This window comes from Lontra canadensis, unplaced genomic scaffold, assembly GCF_010015895.1.
Source record: "Lontra canadensis isolate GAN:19392208 unplaced genomic scaffold, GSC_riverotter_1.0 scaffold14, whole genome shotgun sequence".
Classification (NCBI taxonomy): Eukaryota; Metazoa; Chordata; class Mammalia; order Carnivora; family Mustelidae; genus Lontra; species Lontra canadensis.
The window spans coordinates 26,967,786-26,986,825 of record NW_022631008.1 but is presented as its reverse complement, the minus strand read 5'-3'; the positions used below and the strand labels follow the sequence as shown (position 1 = coordinate 26,986,825).

The 19,040-nt window shown below is 40.8% G+C and overlaps 2 protein-coding genes across 3 annotated transcripts in view; both read right to left on the bottom strand.

Moving 5' to 3' along the window:
• Positions 1-1,790, bottom strand: part of RPF2 (ribosome production factor 2 homolog) — a 41,405-nt gene extending 39,615 nt beyond the window's left edge. Inside the window, exon 1 of one of the 2 annotated variants that reach the window (XM_032858322.1) lies at positions 1,736-1,790. In XM_032858322.1, the coding sequence (XP_032714213.1) occupies positions 1,736-1,758 (23 nt within the window). In that variant the 5' untranslated portion in view covers positions 1,759-1,790. Of the gene's footprint in view, positions 1-156; positions 174-1,735 lie in introns of those variants that run through there. The other variant, XM_032858323.1, reaches the window with a different exon arrangement.
• Positions 1,791-8,363: 6,573 nt separating this feature from the next.
• GTF3C6 (general transcription factor IIIC subunit 6) lies at positions 8,364-16,907 on the bottom strand. Its single transcript, XM_032858324.1, has 6 exons — positions 16,824-16,907; positions 16,448-16,528; positions 15,081-15,144; positions 14,941-14,985; positions 13,300-13,413; positions 8,364-9,677 (listed from the first exon to the last, which is right to left on the bottom strand). Exons 1-6 carry the CDS (start codon positions 16,890-16,892, stop codon positions 9,397-9,399), a joined length of 654 nt encoding a protein of 217 aa, XP_032714215.1. The 5' UTR covers positions 16,893-16,907; the 3' UTR covers positions 8,364-9,396.
• Between the last annotated feature and the right edge of the window lie 2,133 nt (positions 16,908-19,040).

The window sequence follows — 19,040 nt, the reverse complement described above, 5'->3', positions numbered from 1 at the left end:
TAATTTTTTAAGAGGCTTTCATTTTTTTAATATCCCCAGCATTCTTTTATTACTGCTTTTTTCTAAATCTTTATTTAAAAAAAAAGACTCAATGAATATTGTTGCTATTTTTATTCCATTATTTTTTCTTCAGTCTAAAGCAAACAGTACGCTTACCCTAACACAAAGAATTACACACCAACTAGTGATCAATCTGTGGACAGTTACTACACACAGATAATTATTAACTGCCATATCTTTCATCCAGGTTTAAGACCACAATGCCCACCAGGACATATACCCTATCCCACTCCAACATCACAGCTGAGAAAGTCAGATATTATGGCCACCAACGGGAGATAATAATGACTTATAATTTTACAGAGTCACTTTATTAAGGCTTATCTTTACCAAAATCCCAAAACACCGGTAAAATTATTATCTTCATTTTTGAGACCAGGAAGGTAATGTGGCCAAGGTCACACAACTTACAAGTAGGCCAATCTTCTAAATGAGTTAGAGTTAAAAACTCATCTAGACCAACAACTCTGCAAAATATGAAGGGAAAACAAATTCATTATTCTGATTTTATGATGTGACAGCAGGAGTAGAATGTTTTTGTACATTTCTGTTCAGAAAAAGGGCTTCACTTCTGCTTCCACTATATATTGCTTTTCAAACAGTTCTCTGCCATCTACTGCAAGAATTCCTCCTCTCTTAAGTAACTATGACCTTCCATCGTCTTTTCAGTCCTATGGACACTTTGGGCAGGAAAAGAAAAATAGAATATACACATACTCAACTTATCATGCAGAGTCTAAAAATTCTCCTCCAGATAAAATGTCAAGCAATATAAAGCTTCCCATCATTTGATAAAGGTACACATTTGTTAAATCAAATTAAGAAATATTTAGTATGTCTATACTAAAAAAAAAAAAGTGCTCTATGCTTTATATTCCATGTGGTTTGTCACTTCTCACTAGCCTGCAACTAATATAAATAACATCGTTTATGTTTGTTCCCCAATCAGATCATCATCTTATTCATCTTTGCAGTTCCCGTACCTGAAGGAGTATATAGCAGATGCGCAAAAATCTCTGAATTAATGACTAAAAGAAGAACTTTTTATTTTGATTGGCTGTTAACCCAGGCAAATCTCAAGAAATAACAGTAGGACTATTTAGGAGATCAATAAATATTTTCTGAACGCATTTAAAACATCACCTCAAGAGAAAGAAAAAGCTAAGAACATTTCTACATGCTGTAGCAAAGGCTTTACATACATTCTCGCCGATAATCCTCACAACTCTCTAAAGTACGATTATTACGAACGCTATTTTACAAAGTAAACTGAGGTTTAGGGGGGTTATATGGCCCAGTCAACAAAGCGTTGCGAACGCGCCCGGATTGTCACCTACACCTGTCAGATTCCGAGGCCTTGTGCTGGTGACCGCTCATTCCCTCACACTTCTTGAGAAGCCCAGGGCGTCTCTAACTGGCCAAGCTAAAAGGGACCAACATCTCCGAGCTACCACCTGGCAACTCCCACAAGTGGACTTCCGGGCTCTCAGTCTCCTGCCGAGCGGCACCAACAGAGGGAGACCCAGGCTAGTGGATACACTGACCCACTGCAGGCCCCACTTACAGGGTGGGAGGAACGAGGGGAAACCAGGCGGAGCGGAGACTTTTTCACTCCTCCGCACTACAGGAGTCCCACTCTCCAGCGTCCCCCAAAGAGAGGACCCAGCGCACTTACACAACTCGATCCAAAGCATCCATGGCTACCGCAACGTGAACCCGAGGAACGCACGTGTGCCTCCCGGTCTCGCGAGATAGGCCAGTGCTCTGGGACAGGCAGAAACGGAACTTGCGCTTGACGCCACTTCCTGGGACCGCGCTGTTGGCGGCGCCTCGCCATTGCCGCGTTGCCTCGGTTACAGATTTTTGCCTTGTCTCTTGGCCGGAAGTTAACTCTCTAGGTAATACTGCCTGTACCAGCTTGATGGACATGGCTGTGTGTATACCCGGAATAAAACATTCAGGGACCGGATGTTATTCTGGGAATCTCCCAAAATGCTAAATGTCACAGTAGCATGCTTTCTGTATGAAGAATAAGGATCATAGTTACAGTTACAGATTCTATCAGATTCTTTTTTCATGAAAGTAAAGCATTTCCAGTGCCCCATTTGAAACTTTTAGGGTTTGTAGTGTTGAAATGTTTTGCAAATATACAGCAGTGACAGAGACTAATCCTTCCTCGTGGGAAATTTATGTTGTTTTAAGTTACCCATGAAAGTAAAACACTTAAAATGCTATATGTATTATATTTCCTGAACTTTCTGTACTGAATCTCAATGACATTAGATCAGAATACTATAATCATGTTTTAATGACCAGAGTTCATTGTGCATTAAATTGGGCAAGAAAAATTTTTTCACTGATACTATTTTCACCTATGTAACAGAAATTTACAGGTTCTAATCTCTTAGTTTGTGAATCCTACCCATTTTTTTTAAATTTTTATTAATCCTACCTATTCTTAACATTACCAATTATATGCAGAGTGACTCCACAGTTGTAGTTTCTTAAAAGGAAAATTAAAACAAGTTGTGTTTTGTTTTGTTTTTTTCTGTTTTCCAAAGAAGTAAAATAACATAAAGATGTCAGTAGGGGGGCACCTGGGTGGCTCAGTGGGTTAAAGCCTCTGCCTTCAGCTCAGGTCATGATCCCAGGGTCCTGGGATAGAGCCCCGCATCAGGCTCTCTGCTCAGCGGGGAGCCTGCTTCCTCCTCTCTCTCTGCCTGCCTCTCTGACTACTTTGTAATCTCTGTCTATCAAATAAATAAATAAAATCTTAAAAAAAAAAAAAGATGTCAGTAGGGCTGCATTCCCCTGGAAGCTCCAGGGGAGAAACTGTTTCTTTGCCTTTTCCAACTTCTAGAAGCTGTCTGCATTCCTTGGTATTCCTCCATCTTAAAAAGGCATCACTTGAACTTCTGTTCCCATTGTCACAGATTTCTGACTCTGATACTCCTAAACCCTTCTTATAAGAGCCTTGTAAAAACAGGTGGCCCACCAGGATAATCCACAATCATCCCCCATTACAAGATCCTTAACTTAATCATAGAGCAAAACCCCTTTGGCCAGGTAAGGTAACATATTCACAGATCCCTAAGTTTAGGACACGGACATCTTTCCAGGGCAGCACTATTCTATCAACAAGTTCTAATTTCTCCACTCTTTAGCAAAATTTGCTTAATTTTGTCCAACCTTTTTTATTAAGCCATCCCTGGGTGTGAAGTGGTTTTCATTTGTATTTCCCTGAGGGCAAACGATGTTGAAATCTTTTCATGGGCTCACTGGCCATTTATATGTATACCTTCATTAGGAAAATGTTTATTAAAATTACTTGCTCAATTTTAAAGTTGTGTTGTCTTTTTATTGTGGATTATATGTAAATTCTTTACACATTCTAGACATGAGACCTTTTTCTGTTATACAATTTGCAAATATTTTCTCCCACTGAATGTCTTCTCATTTTCTAGATAGTGTTCTTTTTTTTAAAAAAATATTTTATTTATTTATTTGACAGACAGAAATCACAAGTAGGCAGAGAGGCAGGCAGAGAGAGAGAGAGAGAGGAAGGGAAGCAGGCTCCCTGTCAAGCAGAGAGCCTGACTCGGGGCTCGATCCCAGGATATTCTATTGCTGTATGAAATAGGCTATAGATATCCCCCATGTCCAGTTGACTGATGGAGTTGCTGAATTCAACCATGTCCTTGTTGATTTTCTGCCTACTGGATCTGCCCATTTCTGACAGAGTTGCTGAAGTCCCCAACTATTAGTGGACTCATCTATATCTCCTTGAAGTTCTATCAGTTTTTGCCTCAAGTATTTCAACACTTTTATTGTAAGACACACACATTAATGATTGTTATATCTTCTTGGAGAATTGACCACCTTATCAATACATAATGCCCCTCTTTATCCCTGATAACTTTCATTGATCTGAAGTTGGCTCTGTCTGAATTAATACAGCTACTCCTACTTTGTTTGGATTAGTGTTACAATGATATTGTTCTCCATCATTTTTAATCTTTATGTGTCTTTATATATAGTGTAGGTTTCATGTTGACAATAACTAGTTGGATCTTGTCTCTTGATCTACTCTGATAATCTCTGTTCTAGTTGGTGCATTTAGAGCACTGCAATTCAAAATTATTGCTGATATAGTAGGATTCTTATCTATCATATATATTAGTTTTCTATTTGTTGCCCCTGTTCTTTATTGGTATTTTGTAATAAAGATTTTATTTATTTATTTGACAGACAGAGATCACAAGTAGGCAGAGAGCCAGGCAGAGAGATGGGGGTGGGGAAGCAGGCTCCCCGCTGAGCAGAGAACCCGATGTGGGGCTTGATCCCAGGACCCTGAGATCATGACCTGAGCTGAAGGCAGAGGCTTAACCCACTGAGCCACCCAGGCACCCCTCTAAGTGAATTTAAAAAAAAAAGAACTTTTCAATAGAATTTCAGTAATTAATTAGAAGACTAAAATTGAACTTCTCCTAATGTAGCAACTAACTGCATTGACGATTATAACATATTTAGAAAAATCAATATTCAGTGTTTTTAAAAATTGTTTTTTAAAGATTTTATTTGAGAGAGAGGGAGAGGGAGATAGCATGAGTAGGGGGAGGGGCAGGGGGAGAAGCAGACTCCCCACTGAGAAAGGAGCCTGATGCAGTGCTTGATCCCAGGACTCTGGGATCATGACCTGAGCTAAAGGCAGACACTTAACCAACTGAGCCACCCAGGTACCCCTTTAAAAATTTTTTTTAAAAAGATTTTATTTGAGGAGAGAGAGAACAATGAGTGAAGCGTGGGGAAGGAGCCAAGGGAGGAACAAGACTCCTCACTGAGCAGGGAGCCTGATGTGGAGCCCAACCCCAGGACCCTGGGACTATGACCTGATCCGAAGGCAAATGCTTAACCAACTGAGCCACCCAGGCGTCCCTCTGTACTTCTTTTTCAATCCTATTTTGATATGATGGTTTTTCTTACGCTTGATATTGTGCCTTTCCTCTCTTGGGTATTCCACCTCCAGAGACAGGAGATATTTCATTGGATGTAGAAAATCTCAGACTAGTAGAGCTCAAAATGGCTGTGGAAATGGCTGAGATCATGACCTAAGCCAAAGGCAGAGGCTTAACCCACTGAGCCACTCAGGTGCCCTCTTTATTGGTATTCTTGTCTTCTATTATTTTTCTGTCTTTTGTGGGCTTCTAAAATATTTTTAAATTTTTAGAAGATTTTGTTTATCTATCTATCTATTTATTTATTTTAGAGAGACAAAGAGTGTGATAGGGGGAGGAGCAGTAAGAGAGGAACAAGCAGACTCCTTGCCAAGCATGGAGTCCAGTGGGGGGCTGAATCCCATGCCCTGAGGGACACAGGAGTGTAAGAATTAGAGATGTGATGACAGAAGCAGGTGAGAGATAAATCTGAAGATGTTACATTGGGGCCTCAAGCCAAGGAATTCTAGTAGCTGGAAAAGATAAAAAAATGGATTCTTCCCTGGAGTCTCCACAAGGAATGCAACCCTATCAACATCTTGATTTTAACCCCATAAAACTTAATCTTAGAAGTTGACTTCTAGAACGGTAATAAATTTAATGTGTTTTAAGCCACTAAATGTGTAGTAATTTGTTATAGCAGCAATAGCAAACTAATACAATCACCAAATGGGAGCATGGAATATGAATAGAAAATAAGAGTTTATAAAAACATGATAGTGAAAGAACTCTTATGTTGGATATGAGAAAACTAGGACTTTTGCTATCTTGACATCCTTATTCATGATACGCAAATATGGGTACATTAAACCCAAAACAAAGTACCAGTTGTCCCACCCCCAAAAAAGAAAAAAAAATTAAGATTTTATTCATTTACTCATGTGAGAGAGGGGAGAGAGGAAGTGAGAGAGGCAGAGGCAGAAGCAGGCTCCCCCATGCAACAGGGAGCCCAACATGGGAATAGATCCCAGGACCCTGGAATCATGACCTGAACCAAAGTCAGAGGCTTAACTAACTGAGCCACCCAGGTGCCCAAAAGAAAATTTTAAAAGAAAAAATATACATAGCGGTATCTAGAAACCACAGAATCATTTTTGTTAAAAAAAAAAAAAAATTTTGTAAAAAAAAATCCATTTTGTAAAATGATAATTTAAAATTATCATTTAAATGACAAGATGTGGTCATTAAGAAAGGTGTATATTCGGGGCACCTGGGTGGCTCAGTGGGTTAAGGCCTCTGCCTTCGGCTCGGTTCATGATCCCAGGGTCCTGGGATCGAGCCCCACATTGGGCTCTCTGCTCAGCAGAGAGCCTGCTTCCCTTCCTCTCTCTCTGCCTGCCTCTCTGCCTACTTGTAATCTCTATCAAATAAATAAATAAATAAATCTTTAAAAAAAAAGAAAAGAAAGAAAGGTGTATATTCACTCTGTATTGAGTCAATAATGTGTACTTCTAGATAATTTTACAAAAAGGATTCTCTTGGGATCCCTGGGTGGCTCCACCAGCTAAGCATCTGCCTTCAGCTCAGGTCATGATCCTAGGGTCCTGGGATGAGTTCCACATCAGGCTCCCTGCTCAGCGGGGAGTCTGCTTCTCCCTCTGCCTGCCACTCCCTCTGCTTGTGCTCTTTTCTCTCCCTCTCTCTCTACCCAATAAATAAAATCTTAAAACAAACAAACAACAACAACAAAAAACCCCAGGATTCTCTTATTCCATAAGAATATAATGATGGAAGTCATAAAAGAGAGACAGCATACCCATTTTGAGAATCAATGACATTTCTGGAAGAAAATACTATGCATGCCTGACATATTATTAGGAAACTTGTGTGGGTTTGTATGGGAACAGAATGAAATGAAAACAGATTCTAAAAAATTATCAGCTGCTACTGAATAGCTAACCACATGATATCATCAATAATTTCACTCAGCTGGCCATATCTGTCAATAAATTTGTTATGATCAACTATATAGTTCATAATGAACAAGTGCCTGGATTTCCCAACATTTCCATAATGGCCTTAAGGAATAATTCCCCACGGCACACCTTAGCAATATAATCCTATTAAATAGAATATCGTTATTTGTAAGCAAAAGCCAACCACTGCATTTGGTATCAGTAGTACTGTGACAGCTACATGGAGACTGTAGTTCCAAGATTCTTTGTAAGTAATTCTAGTAAGTCAGTAAGGCAGATCAATGGTGAAGAAATTCATCTGTGAAGTTCTGGTCTTACAAAATATTTCATAGTTGAAAAATAAGATTTATTTTACTAAATTCCAAACATTTATTCTCACTTACAGGTAAGGAACTAAAACACATTATGTTCTCTCCAGAATGTAAGACTTCATTATCCTCTTCAAGTTAGCACTACATCAGTCTAGATCAGTTTCTTTAGCAAGATTACACATCTCAAGAATCTTGCATTCTACTTCCTTGTACTTTTCTCTACTTTTCAAAATGGGTAAGGTAGTAATACGATTAAGTGTGGCTATTACAGAGTGACTCTGACAAGAGACAAGTTATTTCTCGCACGTAAAGGCTGGAGGTAGGTAGTTGCAGTGTCTTCTCTGCCCGAATAGAAGTCGTCACAGGTTTGGAAGGACATTCACACTCACAGGACCCAACAGGCCTTATGGGAATGAACCCAGCACCAGACTCACTTAACTTCATAGGAAACAGCACAGCAGCACAACGCTTGTTTCAACAGGAGGCTCTACTCTGGCCCCCAAGTGTCAGCTCAGGTGTAAGGAGACAAGATCATTTGGGTGCATGCAGAAGCCATGCTGGCTTAGAAACTTCAGCTTCCCAAGAACTAACATCTCTTGAAACAGCCATGAGTGCTGCTTTCAAGAATCTTTGTAATAAGAAACATAGTGCTTGGGGCACCTGGCTGGCTCAGTCAGCAGACCATGCAACTCCTGATCTCAGGGTCATGAGTTCAATCCCCACGATGGGCACGGAGCCTACTTAAAAATACAAACAAACAAAGTCTGTATTTTCCAATGGGCATTTATAGCTGTCGTAGTCTTTCAGGTCTAGACACAATTTACCCATAAGGGGTCTTTTTTTTTTTTTTTTTTTTAAGCAGGCTCCATGCCCAGTGTGGAGCCCAACACAGGTCTTGAACTCATGACCCTGAGATCAAGAGTCAGACACTTAACCAACTAAGCCACCCAGGCACCCCAATAAAGAGTCATTTTTAATCACAAACAACATTGCCTCACATCACAGTTGACATTCAATTATTACCTTGTCTAGTAGATTTCCAGAGAAACAATGCCAAAGGTAAACTTGAAGCCATTTCACCATGGGGAAAAAAGAAAAGAGTTATTAATCTTTATTCCTAGCAGTCCAGGGCAGCATCACATCAGGATCCAAACTTCTATCTTGTTGCTCTGCCACTCATGGCTTCTATTTCCAAAGTTTCTTTACAGTCCAAAAAGCCTGCTGAAGCTCTAGCCACCTTGTTCCAGCAGAAAAAAAAAGAGAAGTTGAACTGGCCCATCTCTCTTTATGCCTTAAAGTTTAAGGAAACTTTCCAGAAGCATCCATCACTCAACACTTATAATTCCGTATCACTGGCCAGAACTTAGTCATACGGCCACATATTTACACATATATGGATATGCTATGGATAACATATATGAATACACACTAATAATTCTCGGATTAGAATTAGGGAAAGAACAGATACTGGGTCAGGTAATTAGCAAGGTGGGTCAGAGATAGGATGAAGCAAAAGAAGCAAGAGATTTACCAGCTTTAAAGAGAAGAGGACCCTAAGCCAAAGAATGCAGGCAGCCTCTAGAAGCTGGAAATGGCCCTCAGATGACAGCAAGAAAATGGGACACTGATCCATCAATGGCAAAGAGTTGAAATCTGCCAACAACTAAATGAACAAGGAAACAGCCTCCCCTATCCCTCAACCTTCAGAAAGGAATGAAGTCCTGCCAACATCTTGATTTTAGCCCAGCCCGTGTCAGATAGCTGATTTACAAAACTATATAATAATACATTTGTATCATTTTAAGCCACTAAATTTGTAGTAATTTGTGACGGATGCAATAAAAAAAACTTATATACTTACCTTAATAAAACTTCCAATTTAAAGAAATTTAAAGAAGGGTCCCTATAGTCATTTATACCAGATTTTTAAAAATTCAATTCATATCTGGTCCTTAACAACTCTAGTATATGAAACTGTGCTATAATCAGAAATGCACGTATAGTCAACAAAACCAGTAATAGAGTGAACTGAAAGCTACACAATTATTTTATATAAAAATTCCAAAAAGTTCATTATTAGTTATAATGAGAAACATTTCATCTAGGAGTGATTTCCTAGACAGTATCTTGAGTTTCCATAAAAACATAACCTTCTGTCTCAGAAGAAGGGATATCAATTAGAGGACCAGAATTCTCTACTTCCAAGTTCAGTGATTTCTCTTGTTCATAACTCAGGTTTGAATTATTTTTCGTTGGAATCTCTTGGTCTTCCAACTCCAAAGATTTATCTGAGGCTGGAGTTACGTCGTCATCTTCATTTTCATGCAGAAAGCTACAAATCATGTTGGGTCTATAGGAGAACTCATTGTCCTTGATTTGCAGCCATTCCACACCACCTAGTGAGGGATGGGAGGACAAATCAAGAAAGAAATATGTAAAAGGAATTTCAGTTACTTACATATATTTCTTTTTATTTTTTTATTTTTATTTATTTTTAATTTTTTTTTAAAGTAGGCTCCATGCCCAGTGTTGGGCCCAATATGGGGCTTGAACTCAACAATGCTAAGATCAAGACCCGAACTGAGATCAAGAGTCAGATACTCAACCAACTGAGCCACCCAGGCACCCCTCTCTTTAATTTAGTATTTCATCCTTTGAATACATGTCAAACTAAAGCCTCAACATAAACCAATGAACATGGTGCCATAACTACTGATAAACAATCACATTATTTCCATCTTACATGGAAACCCTGGAATGCCTGTACTATATGCAACATCAAAATCACTGTAAGTGAAATAGAGTCAATAATATTGTAGAAGCTATATGGTGACTACATTCATGGTGAGCATTTTGTAATGTATATAATTACCAAATCACTATGTTGTACACGTGAAACTAATATTGTGTATCAAACTATATTTCAATTAAAAAAATTTTTAAAGATTTTATTTATTCATTAGAAAGAGAGAGCATGAGCAAGAGAGAGCACACAAGCAGGGAGAGGCGCAAAGGGAGAGGGAGAAGCAGACTCCTCGATGAACAGGGAGCCCAACCCGGGGCTTGATCCCAGAACCCAGAGATGATGACCTGAGCTGAAGGCAGACGCTTAACTGACTGAACCACCCAGGTGCTCCTCCAATTAAAATTTTTTTAAAAATAATTGAGACACCACACACACACACACACACACACACACACAATCACTAAAACTAATCAACTTCAGTTACTATTCAAGACCCTTTCCCTGAGTCCAATTCCTAACTCACTGAGATAATTTGAGTTCTCACTGCCACCTCATGCCTTATAGAAGTCTTTCACTTCCCTACAATTTTCTCCCCAGTTTCCATAATAGATGATGCTACCCTATCATCTTTCAACTCAACACTGACATGTCATTTTGAGTTGGAACATCCAACTATAAGACACCTCTCCAAAACAAAAAACAAAACAACAACAACAACAAAAACTTGAAAAAAATTGTTATCCTTTTCATACTTCCAGTCACAGCCCTAACCCACCCACTGCCATAATCAAGTATTGTTTCAATAATGCTAGTAATTTGGGGGTGCCCAGGTGGCTCAGTTGGTTAAGCATCTGACTACTGGTTTCAGCTCAGGTACAATCTCAGGGCTGTGGGACTGAGCCCTGCATCAGGCTCCATAATCAGTGGGGAGTCTGCTTAAGATTCTCTCTCCCTCTCCTTTTCCTTCCCCCCTGTGCCTCCCCTGTGTGCACTCTCTCTAAATAAATAAATCTTAAAAAAAGAAAAAATGCTAGTCATTTTTTTCTTTTATCCTATGAACCCTTCAAATATTTTCAATGGATCCTCGTTAATTTCTATAGCAAGCCTGAGCTATTTATGTTATCTTCAAAATGCAGTTAGAGGGGCGCCTGGGTGGCTCAATGGGTTAAGCCTCCGCCGTCGGCTCGGGTCATGATCTCAGGGTCCTGGGATCGGGCCCCACATCAGTCTCTCTGCTCAGCAGGGCGCCTGCTTCCCCCACCTCTGCCTGCCTCTCTGTCTACTTGTGATCTCTCTCTCTGTCAAATGAATAAATAAAATCTAAAAAAAAAAAAAAAAGCCATTAGAGATCTCTAAGATACGGCAACTTACCTTTGCCACCCTGTTCACACTTCCCACTGCTCCTATTCCCCACCATAAACCAACTCTTCTGTGACAGTTTGTTGAAACATCCTTACAGCTGATGCCATGTCTTCTCATGTTACTAACATAAAACATCCTTCTATCAAAAGCTGATTAGTCCTTTTCTCTCTAGTCAGCTTCAACTATTCTCTCATTGGTTTCCCCTGCAATAGCATCATTCCCCTAGTCACCAAGTTCAAAACCTTGAAGCCATCAAGCCTATTCTGATATTTATCATGATACGTGGCACATTCCAGATACTTAGATTGAACGAAATGGGTGTTGAGTCACAATCATATGTGTGTTTCAATGTGATTTACTTTAGAGGGCGAATTCCCAGAACGTGAGGACCTCATCTCCTTCTATTTCGTTCTGCCTGTAGCATATTGCCGTGGTTGGTCACCAGCCTCCAAGTTGGTCCCCAAAGGTCTTCACCTCCGTGGTATTCCTGCCCCTGTGTCATCGCTTCCCATAATGAACAGAACATGGCAGATATGACAGACTGTGACTTGTAAGGCTGGTTCATAAAACATATTGTGGTTTCTACCTTGTTCTCCCGGATCACTTGATCTGGAAGAAGCCAGCTGCCATGTCAGAAGGGCCCTCAAACAGTACTGTGGGGAGGCAAGGAATGGAGGCCTCCTGCTAAAAGCTGGCACAAACCATGCAAGGGAGCTGTCTTCTATTCAGATTTTCAGATCACTGCAACCCAGCCAACGTACTGACTGCAACGTCAAGACAGACATCGAGCCAGAACTGCCTGGCTAAGCTGATCCCCAAATTCCTCATTCATGGAAACTGTGGAAAATATCTTTGTTGTTGTTGTTTTTAAACCGTTAAGTTTAGAGGTAATTTACTATGCAGCAATACATAACCAATACAGCCTTGACTGGTTGGCTAACTAATTTACGTAATTAAACAAAATACCATTATCTTCGCAAAGGCCTATTAGATTATTAAAGACTGCAGAAAAGGAAATTCTACAACTTTCTTCTCTGAAAAAGAATAAATAGGGCGCCTCAGTGGCTCAGTGGGTTAAAGCCTCTGCCTTCGGCTCAGGTCATGATCCCAGGGTCCTGGGATTGAGCCCCATGTCCGGCTCTCTGCTCAGCGGGAAGCCTGCTTCCTCCTCTCTCTCTCTGCCTGCCTCTCTGCCTACTTGTGATCTCTGCCTGTCAAATAAATAAATAAATAAAATCTTTAAAAAAAAAAAAAAAAAAAAAGAAAGAAACTCAGGTCCAACAACTGTGGTTTTACAGTCCCTCCCTAACATATAAAGCCAGCCTCTTCCAGTTATTAGCTTCCTGGGGAAGGCTGCCACACTGCCACAAGTTTCTAGGAGATCCTCTGGGGTTTCACTTGAGAATCCAGATTCTATCATCTCCACTTACAAAGAACTCTTAATCATGGGAGTTGGGGGGGGTGGTAGTGGTAGCTGCTGAATTCCCTAGGGGTTGAAAATCTATCAAGTTTCTTGACAAACTCCTCACGATTATTTCCAGTGCAAAGGAGATAAGAAATTTCTTCCATGTCTCCAGTGCCCTTTGCTACATTAAAGTTCAAATGAATTTTTTTATCTTTTTTTTTTTTTAAAGTAGGCTCCATGCCCAGAGCAGAGCCCAACATGGGACTCAAACTCAGCCATGAGATTAAGACCTGAGCTGAGATCAAGAGTCAGAAGCTCAAATGACTGAGCCACCCAATCGCCCCTACAGTTCAAATGAATTTTAAATGTATATCTGGTACTCTTCAGGGAACATTCCTGATTTCCATAAAACATAGTTGTTACTACAAGGTATGTCCTGACAGCCATGTGTCATTGTCAAAGCCAATAGTAAATCACCTACTTTCAGAGAACTAAGTGAACTAACCTATGTTTTCTTCTCCTTCCTTCTTTTCTGTCAAAAGAGTTCTTGTCATGCTGAGTTTCTTCATTGTATGGCATTTATATTTCAGCACTGTTTTATCACTGCCTTCTGTATCACCTAGAACATAAAATGAACTCAATTATTTTACTGTTGATAACACCAAATAATCATGTTAAGCCTCAGTAATTCCAGTTAAAGGGTCAGACTAAACTACTTCCTGGTGAGATAGTGTTGTAAGTTCAAAATTTAACTCATCCCTCCTGCTCCCAGTAAAGAGAAATGACAGATAAAATACCTAACAACTGAAGGCAAAACTAGACCCCAAAACAACATCTCCAGAGGACCAAAACACAAAGCTGTGCATGAAGTTAAACCTATCAGCCTGCTAGGCTCCAGCCGTGAAGCAGGGAAGTGGGACCAGGAATGTGGCCTTACAGGGTCATGAAGTCTCAGATTCTACCACTCAAAATGAAGCATCAAAGTCAGATTTACTACTTGAAGTCAGACTGGCGTGAGGACGTTCTCAATCATGAAAGAAGACTGAGAGAAAACCTGCTGCCCGGGGTTATAGCTTTACAGGAAACCGTGGGCGCAGGCAGGAGAGAGGGTAAGGCTCTGAGCTGGAGGTGTGAGGCACACTGGAAACTTCCACACGCTGCCATAGGTCACTGACACTACACTTCAGAAAGGATCCTAGCACTACCTATTAGGTTGAACCACATGAAGCCGTCCATATTCAGTTCAAATGGGTCACTTCACATGGTTAAACCTAACACACACTCAGCAATCAAATAATTCCATTTCTAAGTGTATATCTTCGGGCCATTTTTGCATCCATGCACAACAAGACACAAAATACTCATGGCAGCATTTCTGCAGTGAGTTAGTAAGTGTAGTTCAGATCACAGGCTCTGAACCCCACCCCCTGGGTTCAAATCCTGGCTTTGTCTCTTACTTCATATATGACCTTGGGAATGTTATTTACCTCTCAGTGCTTCAGTTTCTTCAAATGTAAAATGAAGACAACCATGGTCTCTACCTCACAGACTTGTGATGAAGATTAAATGAGTTAATACATGTAGCATTTAGAACAATGCCTGACATACAGTAGGCATTCAACAAATTTTCATAGTTATTAATAATTACTGGTAAAAATAGAAGCCATCAGCACATCTCGTAACTGAAGAATACACTGTGGTATGGTCACAGATAGAATACTTAGCAACAGGGAAAATAGAACTATACATACCAATTGTATAAATCTCAAAACCTATCTGTACCTGAAAAAATATATACAATGATACATATAATAGGCTGTAATTTGTATCAAGTTGAAAATACACAAAAAAATGCTACTACTGTCTGTGGATACATATCTATGTAATATAAAATCAGGTAAAGAAAGAAAAACATCAAATTCATAAGAGTGATTATCAAGACAGAGGAAAGGCATATGTTTAGAGAGGGGTATACACAAGGCTTCAAAATAATCTGGAATGTATTTTAACTACCTGGCAAAATGGTAGGATTTCATATAGCTAGACAATGGGCACATGAGATGTTTAACTTAAATATTTACTGTACAAAAGTAAGCTCGCAGTATTTCCTAGTAAAAAGATTTGAGTCAGCAATGCACACACTTACCTTGCTCAACATTTTCTTCAAATATAACACAGGTCCCAAGAGTGTCTGCAGAAAAGTTGAAGGCAATTTGTTGAGAAATAAGAGTAACTTTCTCTGAAAAGCATATAAAAAAAGGAGTTTCATCCTTGACAGCCTCCTACCTTCATACTCTCCAGCAAAGACATAGCTGTCCACTTGCAGAATGGGCCTCTCAGTGTCAATTCCCTGCAACAGAATACAGGGTCATTAAAAAAAATCATCATTAGAAAAAGCCTTGCAGGGGCTCCTGGGTGGTTCAGTGGGTTAAGCATATCCCCCTCTTGATTTCGGTCCAGGGTGGGTCATGAGATCCAGTCCCACCTGGAGCTCTATGCTGGGCATAGAGTCTGATTAGGATTCTCCCTCCCCCTTTCCTTCTGCTTCTCCCTCTCCCTCTATAAAAAACAAAAAAATCCTTGAGGGGTTGGGTGCAATGGGTGAAGGTAATCAAAAGATACAAAGTTTCAGTTATAAAATAAATAAGTCCTGGGGATGTAATGTGCAGCATTACTCTACTTAATAATACCATAGTGTACACTTAAAAGTTGCTAAGAGAGTAACATCTTAAAAGTTATTACAACACGGTGCCTGGTGAGCTGTCTGTAGCGTGCAACTCTTGATCTTGGGGTTGTGAGTTCAAGCCCCATGTTGGGCACAGAGCTTACTTAATTGAAAAAAAAAATACTCATTACAAAAAAAAAATTGTAAATGGGTATTAGCTAGACTGACTGCGATGACTGTTTCCTAGTACATACAACAATTAAATCATTATGTTGTACACCTGAAATATAATGTTATGCCAATTACATATCAATTAAAACCAAAAAACGAAGAGCCTTGCTACCAAGGAGAGTGATCTCCAAAACTGGGGAACCTCTGGAGTTTGTCCTAGCAAGTGCAAGGTAAGCTAAAAATGCTCTGATCACTGCACTTACAATCTGAAGGATGCTGCATTCATAGCCAAGCAGCAAGCTGTATTTCAATCAACATCCTCTTCAAGTTAAGGTAAGAACAGAAAAAGTTTTGTCAACAGTAGCTCAAAGATTTTTATGTAAAGTGATAAAAACAGATGGTAACTTGACACCACAGCTCAAGTCAACAGCAGAGTGTGAGGTCTTGAAAGTCTTTTCTTAGGTTGCCTCCCTTCTCTAGTTAATCTTTGCATGCATATAGGAAGAGCCTGTCTGCATTGTTTTCTCTCCCCGCTCACTATCTAAAACAGTGAATTTTTTTCGAAATATACTGGTTAATAACAAAACGCTAACTCCTCTAAATCTTTAACTCTCCCAGGCACACATTCAGACACTCAAGCCGACTATGGCATTTTCTCCCATTTGCTCCCATAGTCCCTCTGTGCTTCTCTCTGATTGTCCTTAGCATCCAGCGCTTTGTCACGAGGAATAGATCTTTGGGGATACGTGTTTCACTGTTCATTCTTGTTTAAATGTAAGAAAATCTACGGAAATGCCCCCAATGCTATTAGACTCACCAAAATCTTGCATTTATTTTCACATTTTGATAGAAACTCTGAATCAATAATGCCCGACAACTCCACCAGAACCAACTGCTCCTGGTGGAAGAAAAAGAGGCGTTAACGTGCTAGCGCCAGAGTGTGCAGGAAGAGGCAGTTAACAAGCGAAGCCAAAAATCCCCACTGCAGCGATCCCAACCTTGGCGAGCACCAGGTCCAGCTTTCAAGGAGAGGAGGCAAGCGATGCTGCCTAAGGTAACGTCCTCTACTTCCCCATTCTCACTACCGTCTGGCAGCTAGGCCCGAGGCCCGGGCTCTCCCTCCCGCCAGCCGCATCCCGACTCGCTGCCCCACACGCCGCCCCCGCCGCGCAGGCCGCGGTCGTGCCACTCACTGCTTCCTCTTCTTCTTCCTCTTCTTCTTCTCCTCTGTCCTCCGGGATCCGCTCCTCGGTCGCCGCCATGATCCCTCACCATTTCGGAACCTCCGAGTCGCTGGCCACGCCCTCCGCGAAAGCCATCTTGAGTACGGGCAGGTCGGGCTGCGGCTCAGGCCCCGCAGACAGCTCCTGCCAGAACGCGAGATGGCCGCCCCCGTGCTCACGTGGAGGAACGCTCCAGGCCTCCTTCTTGTTCCTTTCTTGAGAGAAGGAGCGCGGCTGCGGTGGCGGCTAACTGGGGCAGGCCTGGGACCGAGGACACTCTCGGGCTACCGGCCTGGGGTGGGGGAGAGGGCTGCGGAGGGAGAGAGGATAAAGAAGGTGCAAGCAAGGAGACAGCCATGTGAGAGGGAAATGAAGAGGCCTCGGTTTTGGCCCGACTCAGCATTTCTTAGAAAGAAAATTTTTTTTTTTAAGATTTTTATTTATTTATTTGATAGAGATCACAAGTAGGCAGAGATGCAGGCAGAGAGAGAGGGGGAAGCAGGCACCTCGCTGAGCAGAGAGCCCCATGTGGGGCTGGATCCTAGGCCCCTGAGATCATGACTTGAGCGGAAGGCAGAGGCTTAAATCAATGAGCCACCCAGGCGCCCCTAGAAAGAAATTCTTAATATCGTGTGAGCACTTCTCATTTCAAGTTCTCCTTGAGACGAGTTAGGGGCACATTTCCGTATAACACGTAGGGAACGCTTGGGTTTGGGTTTCAGGCCTGACCGCCCCGAGGAACCCAGCAAATTAAATGCTAATGAGATTGCCCCAGGTGCTGTAAGACAAACATCGTTAGGGGAATTCAGAGTCCTGGGGAAGTGGAGTTTTGAAAGGAATTTTCTTAAACTCACGGGTTTCTCTGATTATGAAATAAATGATCTTCGTATCTGAGACAGGATGATAATAGCTGGCTCCAAAGAGCATGAGCTTTTGGGTCGGATACTTGCCCAGTTCAGCTGCATTTTTAGCAGCAAGGTCTTAGGCAAGTTGGTTATCGTGAGAATTAAATGGAACAGTACATGTAAAATAGATTTAGCCCAGCATTTGGCACAGAGTAAGCATTTAACGTGTTTTATCTATTAGTAATACACAAAATTTTAGAGTATTGACTTTTAAAAAAACACTCACGTATATCCTTCCAGCTTCTTACTACATGTAAACACTTTGAGTGTTAAATTTGTACCTCTGGTCTTTTTTTTAAGGTTGATTTATTTAGTTAGTTATTTGACAGACATCACAAGTAGGCAGAGAGGCAGAGAGAGAGAGGAAGAAGCAGGCTCTCCGCGGAGCAGAGAGCCCGGTGCAGGGCTCGATTCCAGGACCCCACGACCACGACCCAAGCTGAAGGCAGAGGCTTTAACCCACTGAGCCACCCAGGCGCCCCTGTACCTCTGTTCTTAAGTTGCATTTCTCATTGTATACAATATCATGCATGTTTTTCCAAGTTTTCCATGGTAAATACAGATCTACATCATAATTTTTAGTAAGTGCGTAGTATTTATTGTGTAATGTTATTTCACAACACTTGTGTGGCCTGGCTGGCTGGGTTGGTAGAGCATTCAACTCTTGCTCTCAGGGTTTTAAATTGGAGCCCCACCTTAGGTGTAGAGATAACTTAAAATATTTTTTAAAAAAATTACACGACACTCTAGTAAACACCTTTGTACATTTTTACTGAGTTGCCCCATTAAAGAAATAGGATTTCATTGCTTAAAAAAAGAAAAGGTAAAGCACTTAACTTGTTAGAAATTATAGATTTGAATTCTAGCTCTGAAATGTGGTAATTGTGATCTGGGAAAAGCTGCTACACTTTCTAAGCCTCAATGTTCTTATTTATTAAATGAAAATAAAAATATTTATACTTACTGTTTATTTTGCATTTGAAGATTAGATTATGTTGTATCTGAAAGTGCTCTGTAAATTGAAAAATTACACAAGTTTTCAGATTTTATTGGTGTAAAAGGGAAGATAAAGAGAAGGTCAATCCAAGCTAAGGGAACAGCAGTCATAAAGGCTTGAGGAGTGAAAATATATGTGTGTGATTCAATTTATTTATTTAACAGAGAGAGAGCACAGGCAGAGGGAGAGGGAGAATCAGACTCCCCACTGAGCAGGTAGCCTGACGCAGGGCATAGAGTGTGATCCCAGAATCCTGAGATCATGACCTGAGCCCAAGGCAGACAC

Bases quoted from the DNA above. Each gene is read 5' to 3' on its own strand.
- GTF3C6 (XM_032858324.1), bottom strand. From the start codon at position 16,892: ATGGCGGCGACCGAGGAGCGGATCCCGGAGGACAGAGGAGAAGAAGAA. The intron at 14,986-15,080 runs GTAGGAGGCTGT...ACTTTTCTGCAG, and splicing joins CTTTGCTGGAGAGTATGAAG to ACACTCTTGGGACCTGTGTT. The intron at 13,414-14,940 runs GTAAGTGTGTGC...TTTATGTTCTAG, and splicing joins TGAAGAAAATGTTGAGCAAG to GTGATACAGAAGGCAGTGAT.